The 24,601-nt window shown below is 41.5% G+C and overlaps 1 protein-coding gene across 1 annotated transcript in view; it reads left to right on the top strand.

Moving 5' to 3' along the window:
• Positions 1-24,601, top strand: part of slc22a4 (solute carrier family 22 member 4) — a 32,644-nt gene that overhangs the window by 5,115 nt on the left and 2,928 nt on the right. The window contains exons 2-7 of the mRNA XM_059547437.1: positions 17,755-17,858; positions 18,207-18,361; positions 18,447-18,618; positions 19,405-19,531; positions 19,650-19,750; positions 21,453-21,667. Of these exons, the coding sequence (XP_059403420.1) occupies positions 17,755-17,858; positions 18,207-18,361; positions 18,447-18,618; positions 19,405-19,531; positions 19,650-19,750; positions 21,453-21,667 (874 nt within the window). The remainder of the gene's footprint in view (positions 1-17,754; positions 17,859-18,206; positions 18,362-18,446; positions 18,619-19,404; positions 19,532-19,649; positions 19,751-21,452; positions 21,668-24,601) is intronic.

The following is a 24,601-nucleotide window of genomic DNA, read 5'->3' as shown; positions in this document are numbered from 1 at the left end:
CCCCCTCAGCACATGGGCTGAGAGGACAGCCATTCTCATGACTCCTTCGGAAGCTTTAGTTTTCGTTGTTTTGTTTATTTTCTTTACTAAGTTTATTCACCTATTCGCCTCTCCACACGAGGAAGACGAACTCTGAAACATTGTTTTCTTTGAACTTTCAAATATCGTGCGATTCCGCAGCAGTCCGGACACCGAGAGGACAAAGCACAGATTGACGCACGCTACACGCATACGGCTCCAGCACACACACAGAACCCCATGCAAGTATTCATTCTCTATGGAGATCTTAAATGCTGCTGAAGTGGTCTATAATCTGAGTTCTATGTTGTCTCTCAGAGGTTAATGTCTGTTGGTTTCTCTCATTTATCATGCCTTTTCTCTCATTCTCTTTCTCTCCCTCTCCCTCATTTAGATTTCGTTATGTCTTGTACAAAGTTTACTGTATATATTTGTCGTACGCGTATTTACTCTGTATAAATCGTAGTTGATGTATTATTAGTTCAATTATTAAATTCCATATACTCCAGATTGTCTGTCTAAGTTGCTCATGTTACGAAGTCAATGAAATGCCGATCTTAGCTACAAAGCTCATCTGTTACTTTTAAGTAATATAAATTTTTATAAGGACAGGATAATGGTTTCATGGCCAGAAACTATTCGTCCTGGAATTATAGGAAGTGATAGCGTTACTGAGAATTAATAAAACAAATCTTACGGCCGTTTGCTGGACGAACCACGTTTGATTTACATTAATTTCTAGTAAAAGATATCACAATAATTGATATGAAGAATAGAATATTGAAATATTAATGAGTAAATTACAGTGCCTTGTGATGAGTTATTAATATATACAATTGACCTATTTTTCATCTTCAATAAATTGAATGCAACTGTAATATGATATATATATATATATATATATATTAATCATATTTCTGATTAATTACCCAAATTCCCTTTATATCATTTGAGTTAATTATTATGTACGACCCAGTGTTGCTACACACTCACATTTAACAAAAGCCCACCAGTTCACTTTCTCAGCAAATAAGAATATTTCAAAAGACCAATAAAAAAAGTTGTTGGCCTTCTGGAAAGTATGTTCATTTAATGTACATGTACTCAATACTTGGTAGGGGCTCCTTTTGCTTTAATTACTGCCTCAATTCAGCATGGCATGGAGGTGATCTGTTTGTGGCACTGCTGAGGTGGTATGGAAGCCTAGGTTTCTTTATAGTGGCCTTCAGCTGGTTCAGGTCTGGTGAGTTTGCTGGCAAGTCAAGCACACCGACACCATGGTCATTAATTAAACCCACTTTTGGTGCTTTTGGCAGTGTGGGCAGGTGCCAAATCCTGCTGGAAAATGAAATCAGCATCTTCAAAAAGCTGGTCAGCAGACTTTTTGACTTTGGTTTTCAAAAAACACAATGGCCCAACACCAGCAGATGACATTGTACCCCAAATCATCAAAGACTGTGTCAAGTCAAGTCAAGTCACCTTTATTTATATAGCGCATTAAACAAAATACATTGCGTCAAAGCAACTGAACAACATTCATTAAGAAAACAGTGTGTCAATAATGCAAAATTACAGTTAAAGGCAGTTCATCATTGAATTCAGTGATGTCATCTCTGTTCAGTTTAAATAGTGTTTGTGCATTTATTTGCAATCAAGTCAACGATATCGCTGTAGATGAATTTACCCCAACTAAGCAAGCCAGGGGTGACAGCGGCAAGGAACCGAAACTCCATCGGTGACAGAATGGAGAAAAAAAACCTTGGGAGAAACCAGGCTCAGTTGGGGGGCCAGTTATCCTCTGACCAGACGAAACCAGCATTTCAATTCCAGGCTGCAGCAAAGTCAGATTGTGCAGAAGAATCATCTGTTTCTTGTGATCTTTTCCTGGTGGTCATCTGAGACAAGGTCTTTACAGGGGATCTGTATCTGGGGCTCTAGTTGTCCTGGTCTCTACTGTCTTTCAGAGATGTAGAGGTCCTTTCTAGGTGCCAATCCACCATTTGGTCTGGATACGTACTGGATCCGAGTGACTGCAGTGACCCTCTGATCTGGATACAGACTGGATCTGGTGGCTACGGTGACCTCGGAATAAGAGAGAAAAAGACTACTATTAGCGTAGATGCCATTCTTCTAATGATGTATCAAGTACATTGGGTGTTATGGGAAGTGTTCCCAGTTCCGGTTTACCTAATTAATGCAGCCTAAAAATCCTTTAACGGATTTGGATATTAAAAGCATATTAGTATGTTATGTGTAAGCCAGGATAAAGAGATGGGTCTTCAATCTAGATTTAAACTGCAAGAGTGTGTCTGCCTCCCAAACAATGTTAGGTAGGTTATTCCAGAGTTTAGGCACCAAATAGGAAAAGGATCTGCCACCAGCAGTTGATTTTGATATTCTAGGTATTATCAAATCGCCTGAGTTTTGAGAAAGTAGCGGACATGGAGGATTATAATGTAACAGGAGCTCATTCAAAATACTGAGGTGCTAAACCATTCAGGGCTTTATAAGTAATAAGCAATATTTTAAAATCTATACGATGTTTGATAGGGAGCCAGTGCAGTGTTGACAGGACCGGGCTAATATGGTCCTACTTCCTGGTTCTAGTAAGAACTCTTGCTGCTGCATTTTGGACTAACTGTAGTTTGTTTACAAAGCATGCAGAACAACCACCCAATAAAGCATTACAATAATCTAACCTTGAAGTCATAAATGCATGGATTACCATTTCTGCATTTGACATTGAGAGCATAGGCCATAATTTAGATGTATTTTTGAGATGGAAAAATGCACTTTTACAAATGCTAGAAAGTGGCTTTCTAAGGAAAGATTGCTATCAAATAGCACACCTAGGTTCCTAACTGATGACGAAGAATTGACAGAGCAGCCATCAAGTCTTAGACAGTGTTCTAGGTTATTACATGCAGAGTTTTTAGATCCTATAATTAACACCTCTGTTTTTTCAGAATTTAGCAGTAAAAAAATTACTCGTCATCCAGTTTTTTATATCGACTATGCATTCCATTAGTTTTTCAAATTGGTGTGTTTCACCGGGCCGCAAAGAAATATAGAGCTGAGTATCATCAGAATAACAGTGAAAGCTAACACCATGTTTCCTGATGATATCTCCCAAGGGTAACATATAAAGCGTGAAGAGTAGCGGCCCTAGTACTGAGCCTTGAGGTACTCCATACTGCACTTGTGATCGATATGATACCTCTTCATTTACTGCACCGAATTGATGGCGGTTATATAAGTACGATTTAAACCATGCTAATGCACTTCTATTAATACCAACAAAGTGTTCAAGTCTATGCAAAAGAATGTTGTGGTCAATTGTGTCAAAAACAGCACTAAGATCCAATAGAACTGATAGAGAGATACAAACACGATCAGATGATAAGAGCAGGTCATTTGTAACTCTAAGGAGAGCAGTCTCAGTACTATGATACGGTCTAAATCCTGACTGGAAATCCTCATAGATAGCATTTTTCTCTAAGAAGGAATATAATTGTGAGATACTACCTTTTCTAGTATCTTGGACAGAAAAGGGATATTCAAGATTGGTCTATAATTAACTTGTTATGTGGGGTCAAGTTGTGTTTTTTTAATGAGAGGCTTAATAACAGCCAGTTTGAAGGTTTAGGGGACATATCCTAATGACAATGAGGAATTAATAATAGTCAGAAGAGGATCTATGACTTCTGGAAGCACCTCTTTTAGGAGCTTAGATGGTATAGGGTCTAACATAAATGTTGTTGGTTTAGATGATTTAACAAGTTTATACAGTTCTTCCTCTCCTATGGTAGAGAATGAGTGGAACTGTTCCTCAGGGGATCTATAGTGCACTGTCTGATGCGATACTGTAGCTGATGGCTGAATGGTTACAATTTTATTTTTAATAGTATCGATTTTAGAAGTAAAGTAGTTCATAAAGTCATTACTGCTGTGATGTTAGGAAATGTCAACACTTGTTGAGGCTTTATTTTTCGTTAATTTAGGCACTGTATTGAATAAATATCTGGGGTTATGTTTGTTTTCTTCTGAAAGAGAAGAAAAGTAGTCGGATCTAGCAGTTTTTAATGCTTTTCTGTAGGATAGGTTACTTTCCCGCCATGCAATACGAAATACCTCTAGTTTTGTTTTCCTCCAGCTGCGCTCCATTTTTCGGGCTGCTCTCTTTAGGGTGCGAGTATGCTCATTATACCATGGTGTCAGACTGGTTTCCTTAACCTTCCTTAAGCGTAAAGGAGCAACTCTATTTAAAATGTTTAAAAAGATAGAGTCCATAGTTTCTGTTACATCATCAAGTTATTCTGAGGTTTTGCATATACTAAGGAATTCGGATACATCAGGAAGACAAATTAAAAAGCAGTCTTTTGTGGTAGAAGTGATGGTTCTACCATACTTGTAACAAGAAGTAGAAAATTTACAATTTTGGCTATATGAAGTTTGCACAAAACTAAATAATGATTTGAGACATCATCACTTGGCTGCATAATTTCAACACTATCAACATCAATTCCATGTGAAAGTATTAAATATAGAGTATGATTTCGACAATGAGTAGGTCCTGAAACGTGTTGTCTAACCCCAATAGAGTTCAGAATGTCTATAAATGCTGATCCCAGTGCATCTTTTTCATTATCAACATGGATATTAAAATCACCAAGTATTAAAACTTTATCTGCAGCCAGAACTAACTCGGATTTAAAATCACCACTCACAACTCTTTAATAAACTCTGTATGGTGCCCTGGTGGCCTGTATACAGTAGCCAGTACAAACATCACAGGGGATTTATCATTAACATGTGTTTCTCTAGATAATGTTATGTGAAGCACCATCACTTCAAACGAATTATACTTGAAGCCTGCCCTCTGAGAAATCCTGAAAACATTGTTATAAATTGAAGCAACACCTCCCCCTTTGCCTTTTGGACGCGGCTGATGTTTATAACAGTAATCTTGGGGGGTGGACTCATTTAAAATAATGTAATCATCAGGTTTTAGCCAGGTTTCTGTCAAACAGAGCACATCTAGATTATGATCAGTGATCATATTATTTACAAAAAGTGTTTTCATAGAAAGGGATCTGATGTTCAATAAGCCAAGCTTTATCATTTGTTTATCCATATTGCACAGAGGTAGGTAGAGTACCCAAAAACTTTACTCAAGTAAAAGTAAAAGTACTTCTAGAAATATTTACTCAAGTACAAGTAAAAGTACTAGTCTTGAATGGTTACTTGAGTAAGAGTAAAAGAGTATCGGATAAAAAATCTACTCAAGTAGTTAGTTACTAGTTACTTTGGGTCATATATACTGAGCCTATTTTTATTTAGATATATAGATAAAATGTATGTAATGTATGTGTGCGTGTATAAATGTATATATTTCATCAGCCTTTACTCCAATTTATGTAATTTATTATAAAACCTTGTCTGTTTACTTAAGTAACAGATATAGGTGTCATGCCTTAACATATTTTTAATACGACTGACTTTATATTAAATGTGAATTTAACATTGAAAGTTAATGTGATATAAATATTGCTATTAAGCTTTCATTGTTCAGAAAGAGAGCAAATAACATTTACATTATTAAAGATCATTTTCACTGACAGTCTAGATTTCAATCACTCCCAGAAACTCCCATTAAAATCACTGAAACTGTTAACACTGTGAAATCAATATCTTAATTAAAGATTCGTACACACATCTGCACTTTGTAAGAGGTATTCAGTCAGTGAGCGAGTGAAGGAAGCAGCGGCATTTTAGCGATGACTCATCGGAACACCTCCGATTGGCCAATGCTTTAATAAGCTCAAAAGAATCATGTGTGATTGGTTATAATGCGCAGTGCTGTAAAAACGCATCTGTCTCTGGCTCAGCACCAGCCAGCGATCACAGATCTGAATTTAGCAGCTGATGATATGACTTGCTGAACGTACTCGCACCAGTGTGATTGTTTTAAAATTAATAAAATCTTAATCGGCTGTTTTTTGTCTTTTGGAAGCTGCATTCAACATGACTCCCCTCTGTTATAAGCCACACACGTACAACAAACTAATGTCACAGTGGTATCGTGTACTGTAATCGAATGTAGCCGAGGTTTGTTGAACCCTCAATAAAATTGTTACTCTTAACTTGGTTTGGACGTTTTTTGCAAGTGCTTGCAAGTTCACACACCTCTTTAATGTTATTTTTAGTGATCTCCGACTGGCGAAGTCATGAATAACAATCTTACTGTATTTATGTTTAGCATTAGACAGCACTTTTAAATTTGCCAAGAGGTCATGCGCTCTGGCTCCCGGTAAACATTTGACTATGGTGGCTGGTGTCTCTATATTAAAGAACCGTACAATAGATCGCCAATAACTAGAGCACTTTCATCAGGTTTCTCAGTGGGTGCATTACTGAGTGGGGAGAACCGGTTCTTCTATTTCAGCCTAACTATTTCCCTGCATTTATCACATGTGAATCCCTCATCAGCGACAGAGGTAGATAAACTGTACATGTGACAATAGCAGGAGAAGTCATTACTCACCGTGCTTGATGAAATATTCTTACCACAGTTGTTTGATGAACTTGTGAAAAACTGGAGCGAGAGAGAGGAGAGGAGAAAATAAAACAGCGATAAGTTCGAATGAAAACGCTAATGACAAGCTAACTAGTGCTAACGCAATGCAGGTGTACTGCACTCACGGATATAAAATAACAGTTAACGATCAAAATGTATATTGTATAACAAACTTAACTTTGGAAACTTAACACTGGATGTATATATATATATAGATTGTTTTTTATGCCTTTCTCATCTGTTGCCATAAAGTTACACTGGCCCTTTAAGAATCATGGCTGCATGAGTCTTGTGAAGTGATGCGAGAGCTACGGATGAGCAGCTTGAGTTATCATTGCAGGGTGAATGTTCTCCGTGAAGTGGAGGATCGTTGACATTAAAATCCATTAAATCACTGAATATAGAGAAATATGCACATACAGTGAGTTATAAACTCATTCTCTGTGGTATGGTGACTCGGATGGCTGTGTAACTTTGCACATCAACAGTGATTGCTGATGAACCTGTCAGTGGGGAAGCTAACCGTTTCTCTACAAAGCATGTGTTGTTGATTTAATCTGTATAAGTGCACTGCAGAAAACTTCACTTGTGCATACCTTAATGCAGAACAGTGTTATTAATGCATAGTTATTTTATTTAGAGCGGAGAAAAGTGCTCCACATAGACCCTTGGTGTTTCCGTGGCGAGTGTAAAGCATTCAAGAGAGTGTTCACATTTATTGATTGTAAAATTGTTTAATAGTGTTTCACTGGAGTGAAATGGTATTATTGTTCTTAGGTCATGTGTTTCAAATGTTAAGGAAAAGTTTTGTATTTTGTCCTTTTATCATCAGAGGGAAATCAAGTCAGCATAGGCCGTGATAACATGCTAAAGTGGTGATGAGCTGTAAGTTTGAATCATCAAATTCATTTCTGAAGTGTCTGCGGTCTTGGGTGACGGGATGGGGGGGCTTATGATATTAGACTTCGTAGCCTATAATAAAAGATAATGAATTTCAAACCTTAACCAAACACATTTTTATTCAAAGATCAACCTTCTTTCATTACTCTTTAGTCTGCCACAAGAAACAACAACATTAAAATCATGAACTCAAATGTCATTGTAAAAAAAAACAAAAAAAACAATGACTGTTGTAACAGTGCGTAAATCAGACCTTTCTGTAACGCTAACGCTAATGAGCTTAAACATATTTTTTTGTACACAGTGCCGCGAACTGTCAATCACTCCTGTACGCGTGCATCACTGTCCTCCTCGCAGCTGCAACAACTTGCGCTCTCTTCATCAAGATTTAAAACAAAAAGGGGAAAAAAAGGTCGTATTTTCTTTGTGCATATAGATTAATTTGATAAATGAATATCTAAATTCGTGCCTAGCCGCCTACGGTATTTTTTTAGAACTTAGAAAAAAGATGCTGCAGCCAATGAGCAGCCGGCGGGGGCTGGTTGCAGGACGACTCAACCTCCGCAGACAGTTTTTAATGTTTATCAGACAATAACTACTCAAGATTTTGCTTTAGTATAATTTTCGGGACAATTAGGGCCAGATTCGGGATTCAGGACAACAGTTTGGATTTCGGGACTGTCCCAAATTTTTTGGGATGTCTGGTCACCCTACCTGAAAGAGCTACTGCATTACTTCATTAGCTTGCTTCTGACCTGCAGCGATATCTTTCAGGGTTGGTGGGATGTCAGCCAGCGAGTCATCTGATTCTGACTGTGTTGTTTTAGTACTCAGAGTCTAAAGCCAGGAGAGCATATTAAGTGTTGTTCACTGTATTTGAATATTTACAGAGCCGAGTGTGCGCGTTTCACACACCCTCTCCGGCCACGTTGAGTTGTTGACTGACAGCAGCAAAAGCGATGCATGCACTTTTCACCTGTAAAACTCAAGGGTGTATGGGTAATGTAGTCTCTGCTCTCTGTGGGACGAATTAGGAAGCTTGCATTGTGAAGGGCGCTCTGAAAAGCGGAAGCGCAGGCAAGAGATAAAAACCTCTATTAAAACAGATGTCCAAATGAATGTACCGGTATGCTAAAAGCACATTCTGGGCGCACGGAGAGGTGGCGGTACGCTCAAGAGCTATATTTGTAAGTGGCGGTACTGAGTACCGGTGCATACCGGCCCACTTAAAGCACTGAGCACCAGCACCTGTTCACAATCATCCCTTCAGCTCAGCTCCACATAAAAGCAGACACCACAGTTACCCAAGTTGTCTGATCTCATAGCTGCAAAGCGGATTCACTCCTGTTGCTTAGCTACCTGCATTGACTCACTACTAACCTCGCTACTTACCTCTTATTGATCCATTCTCCTAGACTCCTGTGTTTCTTCAGTGTCTCTCCATCGTTCCTCCCGAGTGTCTCCTACGATCCCTTCTCCAAGCTCTCCTCTCCAGCGTGAACCCTGAGGTGTATGCAACGTGTCTGCCATCCTGGTCACCCCACCAGCGGCTCTGGAAATTCCCAATACCCCCTCCTGTCAGTCAAGCCTGACTCTGTGATCTCACCGAACTATCTCACCTGCAGATCTCCTGTGTTCAACTAATTACACCTGTCAATAAATCTAAATCACTCTTACCTTCTGTCTCAGAGTCCGTGTGTTACAGAAGATCGGACCTATAACAGAAGATGAGCAAGCCGGACCCGTTTCAGGAACTGGTGAATTTGCTAAGGCGAGTACTGCAACCTACCACCCCACCGCCAGTCTCCCCAGCCCGGCCTCAACCAGCTCCACACACTCCTTCCAGTTCCCCACCTCGAGTGGTCTATTCGAGCCCCGTCACCAGACCAGCGCCCAGGTGCGGCGGAGGATTGCAACGGGTTCCTCCTCCAATGCTCTCTCGCCATTCACACCCAACCGCACTTATATCCTTCTGAACACTTATAAGTTGCTTTTGTGATCTCGTCTCTCACAGGTCCCGCACTCCGTTGGGCCGAAACCATCTGGTCGCATGCTGGTCCCGCTACTCAAACCTATGAGAACTTCATTGCACACTTTTGGGAAGTATTTAATACCACAAAAAGCGATTCATCAATCGGTGAGCAATTATACCAACTTAAGACAAATTGTCTATACATGAGTATACCCTACAGTTTAGAACCTTTGCGGCCTCCAGTGGATGGAAAGAGGTGTCATTGATCACACCTTCCGCCAAGGTTTAGAACCCAGACTCCGCCTCCAAATGGCGACGTTAGATGATTCCCAAGGCCTTGAAAGTTTTATTTAGCATGCCAGCAGATGTTCGAATCACATACAATCTTGTCTCCAGGAGTGCTCACCAGCCAGCCCAACAACCCGTTACCACCGTGCCATTACCCAGACCCCTCATGAAGCCGACCCAGAACCCATGCAGACTGACTCTAACCGCTTAACACCCACGGATGAACCAAGTCTTATGCCTCTACTGTGGCGTGAGTGGGCATCATATCCTCACCTGTCCCCTTCATCCTCCTCGACCTGTGGTGAGTTTCTTAAAACCGACACCTATTAAGATGAATCCACTCACCACTACTGCCCAACTTACTGCTGCCCACATCACCCTTCCAGTTACCGGCCTCCTCGACTCTGGCTCAGCCAGGAACTTCATCTCGGGGGAACCTCTGCTGTCAACTCAACCTATTGACCACCAACATTGAAACCACCTGCCAAATAGTCTCAATCACAGGCAAACCATTGAGCCGAAGGCACGTCCGATTCAGTGTGGGTCCAGTCAAATGAACATTGGCGTTCTGCACACAGAATCCATCAATCTCCTATTCCTCGAAGGCTCAACAGCCGATATTATTCTGGGTCATCCCTGGCTGGTGTAGCATAACCCAATCCTCTCCTGGTCATCTGGTGAGATTATACGGAGGGGTTACCAGTGTTTCCCTTCGTGTTTCCCCAGTCTTCCAGCTCCAATGACACCACATCCTTAGATCCTACCCCTAAATACCACTTCCATCGAAAGTACAATAGAAAAACGTTCCATCAACATCCCCACTTGTTACAAGGAATTCCACAATGTCTTCTGCCCTCACAAAGCCTCACAACTGCCTCCTCACTGCCCCTGGGATTGTGCGATTGATCTGATTCCGGGTGAGCCAGTGCCTCATGGGGAAATCTATCCCCTCTAATTACAGGAACAGAAGGCCATGGAGGAGTATGTGGAGGAAGCCCTCAAGCAAAGCTACATCATTCCATCTAACTCCCCTGCCGCTTCCAGCTTTTTCTTTGTGGCAAAGAAGGATGGAGGCTTGCGGCCCTGCATAGATTATCGAGCACTAAACCAGATCACTTTCAAGTTCCGGTATCCTCTTCCCCTCATCCCAGCCGCTCTGGAACAGCTCAGAGGAGCCACCATATTCACCAAGCTAGACCTATGTAGTGCATATAATCTCATCCACATTCGCAAAGGAGACGAGTGGAAGATGGCATTCGTGACCCCTACTGGCCACTACGAATACCAGGTCATGACGTATGGCCTCGTCTACGCCCCTTCCATCTTTCAAGACTTCATGCACGCAGTCCTCTGGGAGTATCTCAACTGCTTCGTAATCATGTATATTGATGACATCCTCATTTACTCCCAGAACCTCGCCAAACATTGCGTGCATGAAAGAAATGTCCTCTCCAAACTCTGAGAATTCCACCTCTTCCTTAAGGCTGAAAAATTTACATTTCATCAATCCTCCATTCACTTTCTGGGCTACATAATCAATGAAACTGGAATCCACATGGACGAGGGGAAGATTGAAGCAATCACCTCCAGGCCACAACCATCAAAGAACTCCAGCGTTTCCAAGGGTTCGCAAATTTCTAACGTAAATTCATCAAGAATTACAGCACCATCACTATTCCTATAACCAATCTCCTCTGTAACAAGCCCAAGTCTCTGTCCTGGACTCCAGCCGCCACCAAAGCCTTTGCCACCCTGAAACAAGCTTTCACCACCACTCCCCTCCTAGTACATCCAGATCCAGAACTCCCCTTTGTGGTTGAAGTGGATGCCTCCACCTCAGGAGTGGGAGCGGTCCTCTCCCAGCAGCAGGGCTCCCCTCCTCGACTCCATCCATGTGCCTTCATGTGCCTTCTTCTAGGAAGCTCAGCCCGGCCGAGAGAAACTACGACATTGGAAACCGTAAGCTACTGGCCATAAAATTAGCACTGGAGGAGTGGCAACACTGGCTAGAGGGTGCGGCTCATCCATTCATCGTCCTCACGGACCATAAGAATTTACAATACCTTAGAGAGGCCAAATGTCTAAATCCCCGCCTAGCCAGATGGGCACTTTTCTTCACCAGATTCCATTTCTCAATCTCTTACAGACCTGGTCTTTGAAACATCAAGGCCGATGCCCTGTCCCGACTCCATGGTCCCAAAGAAGGTATGGATGGACCTAAAGGTATAATGCCCACTCAACTTATTGCAAGCCCAATTCAATAGTCCTCACAGCCAGTAGCTGCGGAAGTACTTTACTTTATTGTCCACGTAGTGGAAATTTGTCTCTGGCTTCACATACATCAATACAACAACACATAACACATAAAATACAATACAATGGGGGGAATGTAATAAACAAAGCACACATCAATCATTACCATTTAAAATATTGACAGCATTTGGCACAAAGGATAATTGGTAAACCTTCCTAATTACTCGTGGTTGCCTATAACGTCTTCCAGATGGCAGCAGTTGAAACTTGCTATGTAGAGAATGAGAAACATCCCCTACTATCTTTAAAGCCTTTTCCTTACTTTTTCCATGATAAAGATCATTCAAGTGTCTCTGTGTCTTGCCAATTATTTTGCTTGCCCCAATCACAATCTTAGACAGTCTAGCTTTATTCACAACAGTCAGGTTACCATACCATGATGTCATATTAAAAACCAGAATACTTTCCACAAAAGTTTTATAAACCATTTCGAGTATAATCTTGCTCACACCAAAGTGATTCAACCTCCTAATTAGATGTAACCTCTGGTGAGCCTTCTTACAGATGCTATCAGTATTTTCTAAAAAATTTAGTTAGGCATCAATATATGTCCCCAAATACTTAAAATTACTGACAAATTCTATTGGATTTCCATTTAGTACTACAGGTTCCAACCCCAAAATATTACGCTTGTCTCCAGTTATTACCAACTCCTTTGTCTTATTTGTGTTTATCACCAGTGCACTCGACTGGCACCACTCAAAAAGTGCTTCAGCATGTTCATAATATACAGAAGCACTACCAACATCTCCCACTTTCATAAGACCCACAAGTGCCATATCATCGGCATATTTAAGGAGACTAAACCCCTCATTTTTTATCTTATACTCATTAATGTACAAAGAAAATAATATTGGTGATAGAATTGCTCCCTGAGGGGCTCCTGTATTTAATGTGATAATTCCAGACAGTTTGCCATTAATAGCCACTCTTTGCGGGCGATTAGATAGAAAATCTTTAATCCACCAGTTAAGTCCACCATTTACCCCCAAATCAATCAGTCGCTGAATTAAAATGTGAATCTTCATCGTGTTAAAAGCTGATGTGAAATCTAAAAACAAAATTCTAGCATAATTTGAAGTTAATTGTACATGCTCAGCAACTGAATTATATAATGTTAAAACTGCATCATCAGTACCTCTTGCTTTTTTATATGCGAATTGCAATGGATCCAAGACATCACTCACAAAATACATTAAGTGCCGCATAATTACTCTTTCCATACATTTCCCCAAAACAGATGTTAATGATATTGGTCTAAAATCATTTAACCCTTTTGCTCCTGTAACTTTGGGTACTGGGACAACTGTGGATACCTTCCATAGGTTTGGTACTATTCGTGTATTTAACAAAAGCTGGAATAACTGTGTAAAGACCCCGGTCAATTGATAAACACAATCCTTTAGTACACGCCCATTCAACCCATCAGGTCCAGGTGCCTTATTTGATTTTGTGCGGGACAAGCAGTATGCAATTTCATGTTCTTCCAGGGTAATGTTTTCATATAAGGGGATATCAGAACAGATCCTATCAACCTCAGTGCTACATTCACCAGTGTCAAATCTGCCAAAAAATACATTTAGTTTATTAGCAAAAGATGCATTATGAGATTGAGTGGGGTTCGTTTTCCTTCCCTTCCTTCCCATCATCACATTCAGTCCCTCCCAAGCTTGCTTTACATTACCCTTATAGAATTTACTTTCAATTTTATTTTTATATTCTAGTTTAGCACTTTTAATTTTCCCCCTAAGTTCTCTATTTTTCTCTCTAACTAGTTCCTTATCCCCCATCGTAAAGGCTACCTTCCTCTCATTAAGGCATACTTTTAAATCTTTTGTAAACCAATTCTTATTGTTTGGGTATATACATACAGTTTTTGTTTCAACACAGTTGCTCTCACAAAAATTTACGTCGGACGTAATACTTTCAGTGATATCATGAACATTGTCATTAGCATTAAAAAACAATTGCCAGTCTGTCTGTTCAAAACAGTCTCTCAGTTGTTCTTTGCTCCGTTCAGTCCACAAATGCACTTGTTTCACAGTCGGTTTCTCTCGTTTAACCTTAGCCCGATATCTGGGAAATAAATGTACAATATTGTGATCCGACTTCCCCAGAGGGGGGCGACAGATGGCTTTGTATCCTTCGGCAATATTGCCATAACATTTATCCAAGATACGCATGAGTCTAGTCGGGCAGTCAACATATTGATGTAGAGCAGGTAAAAAAGTTGACAGATCACATGAATTCATATCCGCCAGAATAAATACTGGTTGCTCAGGTGAGTGGGCCAGTGCTTCATTAAAACATTTTGCTATTTTGTTCCCGGCTTTCACATGATCCGGTCCAGGAACATATACTAAAATAATTGTTATTTGCCCAAACTCCCTGGGAAGATAGAAAGGTCTAAAAGCCACTGACAAGAGTTCATAATCCGGAGTACATACCTGTTCACATATACAAAATCGAGTGGCCCACCTATTATCCACGTAGATACACAGACCTCCTCCAACTGCTTTTTGAGATGCGGCTATATTTCTGTCCGCTCTTATCATTGTATATCCACTTATGTCGATGTCCTGTACTCCATCCTTTAGCCAGGTCTCAGTAAAACATATCAAGTTACTTTGTCTGAAATCGCTGTCATATTTCGCTTTCAATAGCAGTTCATCGGTTTTACTTCTTAGGGACCGTACATTTGAGAGGGTGATTACAGGTAAAGGAGGTTTATGGCCTCTTCTTTTTAATCTCAGTCGCACCTCACCTCTAGATCCTCGTTTCTTCGATGAAATCCTGTTCCATGTCTTTGTCCTAGAATTCCTTAAAAGCTCTTTGCAATTTTCAGGCAATTGCACTTGAGGACAAACATTCGGAAGATGCGGGATTAATAAAAGGAGTTCCTCCCGGGTGTACACGTGAGCTCCGCTTACGGCGTTCACCTCCGAACCCATCGCCACTAATAACTTCAACAGATATACAATCGCCCAATATGCGAAGCAGCTCATTTTCATAGTGGACGTAATGGCTAAAATAAAATAAAAAATAGAACAGCAAATACTTAAATCACGGGAATAAACAAACAAACAAACAAACCAACGAACTAACGCACGTGAAGCACTGGGTCAGCAGCAGAGCCGCGAGGAAGGATAGAATCTTGCAGTTGATGGAGATTTGTGGGATGCACATCCAGGGCACAAAGCTCCCGTTCCACCACATCCCAAAGATGCTCTATTGGGTTGAGATCTGGTGACTGTGGGGGCCATTTTAGTGCAGTTAACTCATTGCTATGTTCAAGACACCAATTTGAAATGATTTGAGCTTTGTGAAATGGTGCATTATCCTGCTGGAAGTAGCCATCAGAGGATGGGTACATGGTGGTCATGAAGGGATGGACATTGTCAGAAACAATGCTCAGGTAAGCCGTGGCATTTAAACGATGCCCAATTGGCACTAAGGGGCCTAAAGCGTGTCAAGAAAACATCCCCCACACCATTACACCACCACCAGCAGCCTGCCCAGTGGTAACAAGGCATGATGGATCCATGTTTTCATTCTGTTTACTCTTCAACTGTCCAATTTTGGTAAGCTTGTGCAAATTGTAGCCTCTTTTTCCTATTTGTAGTGGAGATGAGTGGTACCCGGTGGGGTCTTCTGCTGTTGTAGCCCATCCGCCTCAAGGTTGTGCGTGTTGTGGCTTCACAAATGCTTTGCTGCATACCTCGGTTGTAACGAGTCAGGTTATTTCAGTCAAAGTTGCTCTTCTATCAGCTTGAACCAGTCTGCCCATTCTCCTCTGACCTCTAGCATCAACAAGGCATTTTCGCCCACAGGACTGCCGCATACTGGATGTTTTTCCCTTTTCACACCATTCTTTGTAAACCCTCGAAATGGTTGTGCGTGAAAATCCCAGTAACTGAGCAGATTGTAAAATACTCAGACCGGCCAGTCTGGCACCAACAACCATGCCACGCTCAAAATTGCTTCAAAATCACCTTTCTTTCCTATTCTGACATTCAGTTTGGAGTTCAGGAGATTGCCTTGACCAGGACCACACCCCTAAATGCATTGAAGCAACTGCCATGTGATTGGTTGATTAGATAATTGCATTAATGGGAAATTGAACAGGTGTTCCTAATAATCCTTTAGGTATATATATATATATATATATATATATATATATAGTATATTTGATAACTAAACTTACACGCATGTGCTGATAGCGATGAAGTAAACTAACCCTGAAACACAACATACTCTGGAGCAGGTTGTGAATTCAGGGAATCGGTTGCAATGGCTACTAACATACCCTGAGAGAAAGTTAACCTCCGTTTTTGGAACTAAAAGCTGAGATTATACGTTTACATATAAACATACCCAGGTATATATCATAACCTGCTTTCTGGAATACTGCCCTGGTTCCCCTGTGTTTTTTCCCCCCCATGGACTCCATTACCCTAAATCCTTCACACTCCCTCACCTTGTTATACGTCACCATCCACTCTCATCAGCTGTCAGCACTCCTATAAAGCCACTGGCTGGCCTCACAGTTACAACTAGGCACACTTACTGGACACTATTTACCTTTCTGTGTTCACCTGAGCTTCTGTTGCTATCGAAAGACTCTGGTTACTCAATCAGCTAAGTTTCCTTGTTTTACTGTTGATACTTCCCTTCTCCTGCTGTCTCAATCTTCTGCTCCTAACCATAATAAAGCCTGTTGTCTTTGTCTCTTACCTGAGTGTTCCCTTTGTGTGTTGCTGATAATACTGAATAATACATAAGAAATTGCTGCTTTTCATATATTGAAAAATCATAATGTGTAATAAACTAAGAATACATGTCACACCTCTGTTTATCAATTTGCACTGGCTACCAATAGCTGCTTGCATAAAATTCATGGCATTGATATTTGCCTACAAAACTACCACTGGCTCTGCACCTATTTACCTAAATGTATTACTTCAGACTTATGTGCCTCTAGAAGCTTGCATTCTGCGAATGAACGTCTCTTGATTGTGCCATCCCAAAGAAGCACAAAGTCACTTTTACGGACTTTTAAATTAAATGTTCCCTCCTGGTGGAATGACCTGCCCAACTCAATCCCAGCAGCTGAGTCCTTAGCCATCTTCAAGAATTGGTTAAAAACACATCTCTTCCAAAAAAAACCCCTAAAATTCTAACTACCTTTTTAATCTTTTTGTATTATATTTTCTTTTAGCACTTATATATCATTGCTCTTTTTGTTGTTTTTGATTGATTCCATTGTTCTCATTTGTAAGTCGCTTTGGTTAAAGCATCTGCTAAATGACTAAATGTAAATGTAAATGTAATGTAATGTAAATGTAAAACTAAACTAATTTGATGTTCAATAATATCCTTCATAATATATAGAAGAACGTGATAAAATACAATACTGTGTACATATATTTTAACATGTGAACGTTTGTGTTTAGCTATGTCAACACAGGCATTAATTCATGAAGCAAAAAAATATTGACTTGGCAACAGTCTGCATGAGAAATAACACAGCTTGTTTTATAGTAATATTTAATGACATATGTGCTCAGTAGACAAAAATGTTTGAGAACTCTGACACAGACCAACTTCTACTTAAGGTATGCTATGAATTTAAGCAACATATTAGTTAACTTTTAAAAAGTTACTTTTCTTTGTTCATGTTTTTCAGTGGGACCTGGTATGTGAGAATGAGTACAAAGGGCCTCTGACCTCATCGATATATTTCTTTGGTGTGTTGGTGGGGACCTTCCTTTCAGGACAGATGTCTGACAGGTCAGCGCCTCCTAGAACAGGCAACTAAGATAAACCTTTGATTTTAAATATGTGAAATTTAAATATGGCTCTAAAACAGCGGTTCTCAGTTCCAGTCCTTGAGGTAATCTTCAACAGATTTCCCCTGCTCAGGGAGTAGGAAGCAATGAACACTGTGTCGGGACCATGTCAATGGGAACACAGTTCATGCACAGAGCTCACTTCTAATGAGCTGATTTTCTGAATCGGGTGTTTTAACAAAGAGAGACATGCAAAATATGTAGAACCTGGGGGTGAGAGGACTGGAATTGAGAACCGCTGCTCTAAGATGCTTCCTAATTAATGATTGTATATATCTGATATGTGCAGGTATGGCAGGAAGCCTGTACTTTTTGTCATGATGGCTATGCAGACAATAACTATCCTTATCCAGATGTTTTCTCCAAGCTGGGAAATCTTCACTGCCATCTACTTCTTTGTGGGATTCTGTGGTTTTTCTAATTATGTTGTAGCATATGTCCTAGGTTAAATAATTAATTTCCTTCCAATCATTAACACAGTTTCAGAAATCATCTGTCATGTGAATCACACATTCCTTTTGATTAACAGGCTGTGAAATTCTCAGTCCAGCCAGTCGGGTAATGTTTGGTTCTCTGGGAATCTTCATGGGGTCTGGAATCGGTCTGTTGTTCTTTCCATTAGCAGCTTATTTCATCCGTAGCTGGCGATGGCTGGTGCTTACAAACGCCCTCACTGGCCTTCTGTATCTACCATTGTGGTGGTAAGTGTGTGGAGAGACAAAATTACAGCCACAGAGTAACATCATTTTATAACAATTAAAAATTGCTGAAGAATAATGTAAATTTGACAAAGGTGTGACTAATCAAGATAACAAATGAAGGAAAATTTACCATTGTGGTGTCATAACAAACCGGGTATAAACCAAGAAGAGAGGCTATAATACAGTGGTCCGAGCTGTAAAGAGTGTGGACATATTTAATCTGATTCAGGATAGTCATTAGTTGTGTACAGTTCACTTCATGTTAGGTGTCTTTAATGACTTAACCCATAAGCAAGGAAAGTGGTCGCTTAGGGCCTCGAGTATCAGGGGCCCCATCTGATTTTGGCCTGTCTTTTGATTCCTGCCCAAAATAATTCATTTTAAATAACACAATGATTAAATATTTAATTCAATTATTAAATTAGTTGCAGATGAAATCATTTTAATTATGAACACCCACAAAAAGAATAAAAAATAAAATACTAAGGTATAGCTTACAGTATCTTATTCATTAACATGACTGTCTCAACAGAGATATTCACCTCAGAGAAGAAAGTAAACCTAAAATTTTGAAGTTTATAGTCCTCTTGTCTTGTGTTATGATTTTGTATTAATTTCTCAAAATGAATCGCTTTTGGTGCTTTTGACCCACTGTGGTGTTACCTAAACCCCAGTGTTGGCCAACCTAAAGCCTACCTAGCTTTGTGGTACAGGCCCCAGTTTCCCAGAAACTAAACTAGTAAGATAACTAGTATTTGTGTTTTTGTTCTGTTTTTCATGCACTAGGTTTATTCCAGAGTCTCCTAGGTGGCTGCTCTGTCAGGGAAGAATTGCAGAGGCTGAAGCCATACTGAGACGTGCAGCTGCACAGAACAAGGTCACCGCACCTGAAATCATCTTCACGTCCTCTGAGGTAACACTTCCATGCACTTGAGGTCTGTAAAAAATATGAAATTTAGTCAAACAAGCCCTAAATAAACAGACTCGCTTCTCAATGCTCAGTTTCTTTGATGCTTTTTATGTTTCCTTAGATTGAAGAAGCAGCAAACATGAGGGAGAAAAAACATAATATTCTGGATATTTTAAGGAACTCTAATGCTGTTTTAACAATCACGATATGTTCACTTCTGTGGTATGCTGTTTGTTTTAATTTTCCTTGTTTTGTTTTTTGTTTTTTGTTTTTTCATTTTCTACTTGGTCACAGTTACTACCTATGTGATGCTATAAAAACAAATCTTGCTAGATTGAGTGTAAATTAACGCTTCTCAAATCCTACTTCATCTGACACCATAAAGAGGTCTATAACAGCTGTTCTCAGTCCTGTTCCTGCAGTCTCAACACTGCACATTTAGTGTGTCTTCTTAATCAAACACCTGATTCAGCACATTAGTAGAGACTCCAAGACCTGACATCTCTTACCAAAAAGAAGTATAGTTCAAGTTTATTTTATTAAATATACTTAAGTAGTTCATATACATTAAAAGTATACTTTATTTAGTAAGTATACACATATCCGTGTACTAGTAGTATATTTGTAGCTATACCTTTTCAATACTCCTTCAGACTAATTTTTCCCATTTTCAAGTGTAAGAAAGTATACTTTTAAGTTTACATCTGTTTTGTAGTTTGTACTGCAACTATACTAAAAGTGAACTTCTAGGTGTACTGATAGTTTACTAATTAAATACTTGTAGCATTTTAGTACACTTTGAAGTATAGTCTCAGTAAACTAGTTTAGTAGTTTTATACTGCAAGAATACTCGTAAGTTTTCCAAGTAGTCCCTATTTAGGTATTAATTTGTTTATATTTTGTTATATATCTGAACATAAAAAACATCAGAAGAATGAACAGGTCATCTGCTTGTAAACAAAAACATTTTATTCTTTTTTTTTATATAAACACTTGAATGTGGGTAAGTTTTATTCCATTTTATTCCATAACGTTACAAAGTTTTGATGCTGTTTTATGTCTGATTATCGTGTTAGATTACATGTGGAAGCATCTGTTGTTTCGGTTTCGTCTTCGCTTGTGTTATGAAAATCATGTACAGAAGATGTGTAGTAGCGCCCCCTACTTTACAACAATGAAAACATGGATTCCCAGAACACAAGTATAGATAGCTAAATATATTTAAACTTTTTCTAAGTATAATCAAGCAACTTAAATATCATTTAAGTATATATCTGAGAAGTACATAAAAAGTAGAGTGGAAGTATTCTTTCCTATTTTTGAGTTTAAAAGTATACACATGCAAAATGTACAGTGCCAGGAACATGGTTGGTAGTACTGGTTTAATGCATTAATTTAGTGTGATTAATCATAAAAATATAGACGCACTGAAATACTTTTTTTTTTTTTTACATGTCTGACTTTCAAGCTTGAAGTTCCACCTTCATGTTTGTAGTCAGCACAGTCCAGCAACTAGATGAATCACACATCATCAAACAGTGAGACAAACTGTGTGAAATGTCAGTCTGCAAGATAGAGATAGACCTGCCATAAACATTCTCACCACCAAAGTCCATTATTGTTTTGTCAAGACAGTGATTAACTTGTCTGGCAAAGTAATGGTCTTATCTTTTAATTATCATTTGGGGCAAATACTGATATGCAATTAATTATTATTATTAATATTATTATGATTAAGTGTGATAATTGCCATATGAATGTGTCAGATGGATGTGTCCCTTATTTAAATCACCTGATCCATTCCTGAATCAGATATGTCCGATTAGTGAGACTCCTAAAATGTATTATGAAAAGAAAAGCTCTAGCTGCAGGATTGAGAACTTAGTAAACTGAACTGATTTACAAGAGCTGTTTTCCTCTTTAGGATGGTCATCACCATGTCTTACTATGCTCTCATTCTGAACACCACAAACCTTCATGGCAATCCATACCTGAATTTGTTCCTGTCTGCAGTGGTGGAGATCCCAGCTTTCATTATAGCCATGCTGTTGCTCAGATACTGCAGCAGGAGATTCTGTCAGTCCTCCACTCTTCTCATGGGTGGAGCTATGATTTTCATTATACAGCTTATTCCCAAAGGTATCTGCATCACACATCTGACACACATATAATTATTTGAGTCCTTAGTTTGGATCATGTAGAGGGATCTGATGTGTTTTGCTGCTGTAAGATCAAAGGTCTCATTCCACTGAGAGGTTGTTCAGTTATTTGTCTTTTTGGGCTGGTCTTTGTCTCTCTAGGTCAATCACTTTTCTGTGTCTCAGGTCATTCTATATTCTGTATGTTGTTGTGAGTCATATTAGAGTGGCCGATGCTTTCCTAATAATTGTCCTCCTATAAGCAGAACAGTTTAAAAGAAGGGTACTGGTTAACTTCTACAACGTGTCTGCAGGATGCTTACTAGGGATTGCTGTTGTCTGTTGCTACAATAAATATTGTCTTCAAACAAACAGGCAATGTGACCAAGCTTTTGCCAAAATAAGATCTGAACCAAAGTGGCAGATTGTCACAGTGTCTGGGTTGTGTCCCTGGGTTTCCACTAGATGTCCTCCTTTCTCACGGTGTCTGTCACCTTATCACTTCCTGTTCCCTTATTTGGTCACCTTCCTCCTTGTTTAGTTAATTGATTGTTCCCCACCTGTCTCCTGTTTACCCTTTATCCTTCTGTGTATTTATACCCGGTCTGTCTGAGTCTGTGTTACGGAGTCCTTGTTTAATGTCTTATGATTATTCATGTCCGTCAAATCAGTCTTGCCCTTGCCTTGTCTTCTTGTCTTGTTTTCATGTTTGGATTATGTTTGGTTTTGACCCCTGCCTGGACTGTTTACCCCTTTGGATAACCCTTCAATAAATGACTTACATGCAATTGGTTCTCTCTCCGTGTTTCCAGTAACACCGATCGTGACAGAAGGACTCCGTCAAAGCGAAGATCCAGCGGTATGTCTGCTTATGTCTCCTCCCCAGCCACAGAGCGGGAGAGGAACGGATTTGAGGGAACTCGCCTGGTGGTTTTCCGGGGGACCAGGGGAGGTCGCCGAGGAGGGAGTGGTCGAGAGGAGATTCAGCACCGCTCTCAACCATGGCCTCCCTTCGACCCGGGGCTCGTGTGGGATGGATCAGAGCCACTGCCCATGATTGCCGCGAGTCCAGCTCCACGGTGCAAAATGGCCGCCAGCTCAGCGCCAACGCCCAAGAAGGCCGCTGACTCATTCTTGGATTATTTCGCTACGCTGTCCAAGATCCTAGAGATTCCCAAGACGGTTAACGTCATGGCTGCTGAGCCATCGCCTCAGCACAAGATGGCCGCCAGCCCAGCGCCACAGCACAAGATGGCTGCCAGCCCAGAGCCACAGCACAAAATGGCCGCCAGCCCAGCGCCACAGCACAAGATGGCCGCCAGCTTGGAGCCACAGCACAAGATGGTCGACTCAACGCCTGAGTCTCCAGACAAGGTGTCACCGACTCACCATCATAGAGGGCGGAGGAGGAGGAGACAGGCGTCTTCCGTTCCTCAAAGCCCGGAGGACGTTCCCGAGGCGGTGCCCGATGCTGTTCCGGAGGCCGAGGCAGTGCCCGATGCTGTTCCGGAGACTGAGGTGGTGCCCGATGCCGAGGCGGTGCCCGATGCTGTTCCGGAGGCCGAGGCGGTGCCCGATGCTGTTCCGGAGGCCGAGGTGGTGTCCGATGCCGAGGCAGTGTCCGTTGCCGTTCTGGAGGCCGAGGCGGAGGCCGAGGCGGAGCCCGAGGCTGTTCCCGATGCGGTGCCCGAGGCCGCTCCCGATGCGGTGCCCGAGACCGCTCCCGAGGCCGTTACCGAGGCAGTGCCCGAGGCCGTTCCAGAGGCGGTGCCTGAAGCCGAGGCGTCTCACATCTCCACAGGCAGTCCTAAGCCAAGTCAGGTGCCCATTGACTCTCCAGAGTCAAGTCAAGTTCCTGTTGACCTTCCAGAGTCGAGTCAGGTGACTGTTGAATTTTCAGAGTTGAGTGAGGTTCCGGTTGACCTTCCAGAGGCTAGTCAGGTGCTTGTGGACCCTCCAGATTCAGGGTTAGTCACCGTTGACCTTCCAGAGTTAGGGCTAGTCACCGATGACCCTCCAGAGTCAGGACTAGTCACCGATGACCATCCAGAGTCAGGGCCAGTCACTGATGACCTTCCAGAGCCAGGGCTAGGTACCATGGACTTTCCAGAGACAAGGCTAGTCATCGTGGACATTTCAGAGTCAGGTCAAGTCACTGGGTGGCCTTCTGCTCCGCCCTGTTGGACTCCGGCATCGACCACAGGGGCGTGGTGGTCATCTGCTCCGCCCTGGGGGACTCCGATGTCGACCACGAGGACGTGGTGGTCATCTGCTCAGCCCTGGGGGGCTTCTGCTCTGACCACACGGACATGGTGGTCTTCTGCTCCGCCCTGGGGGGCGCTTGCCCTGACTACACGGTTGTGGTGCTCTTCCGCTCCGCCCTGGGGGACTCTGGCGTCGACCACGAGGACGTGGTGGTCCTCTGCTCCGCCCTGGGGGGCTTCCGCTCTGACCATGCGGACGTGGTGGACTTCTGCTCCGCCCTGGGGGGCGCTTGCCCTGACTACACGGTTGTGGTGGTCTTCCGCTCCGCCCTGGAGGACTCTGGCCTTGACCACAAAGTCTGGCCCTCCGTCCCTCCCCCTGAACCTCCTCCGGTCCTCCTCCCTCCTGGTCTTTCTGTGTTGTGTTACATTCTGGTGCCTGTTCCCCATGTTTTTCTTTTCTGGCCCTCCGTCCCTCCCCCTGAGCCTCCACCTGTCCGCCTCCCTCCTGGTCTGTTTTGTGTCTGTCGTGGAGCGTCTGGGAGCCGCTCCGTAGAGGGGGGGGGTTCTGTCACAGTGTCTGGGTTGTGTCCCTGGGTTTCCACTAGATGTCCTCCTTTCTCATGGTGTCTGTCACCTTATCACTTCCTGTTCCCTTATTTGGTCACCTTCCTCCTTGTTTAGTTAATTGATTGTTCCCCACCTGTCTCCTGTTTCCCCTTTATCCTTCT

This window comes from Carassius carassius, unplaced genomic scaffold (genome assembly GCF_963082965.1).
Source record: "Carassius carassius unplaced genomic scaffold, fCarCar2.1 SCAFFOLD_68, whole genome shotgun sequence".
In the NCBI taxonomy this organism is placed as follows: domain Eukaryota; kingdom Metazoa; phylum Chordata; class Actinopteri; order Cypriniformes; family Cyprinidae; genus Carassius; species Carassius carassius.
The sequence above is the reverse complement of the archived record's forward strand: the minus strand, read 5'-3'. Positions and strand labels throughout refer to the sequence as shown.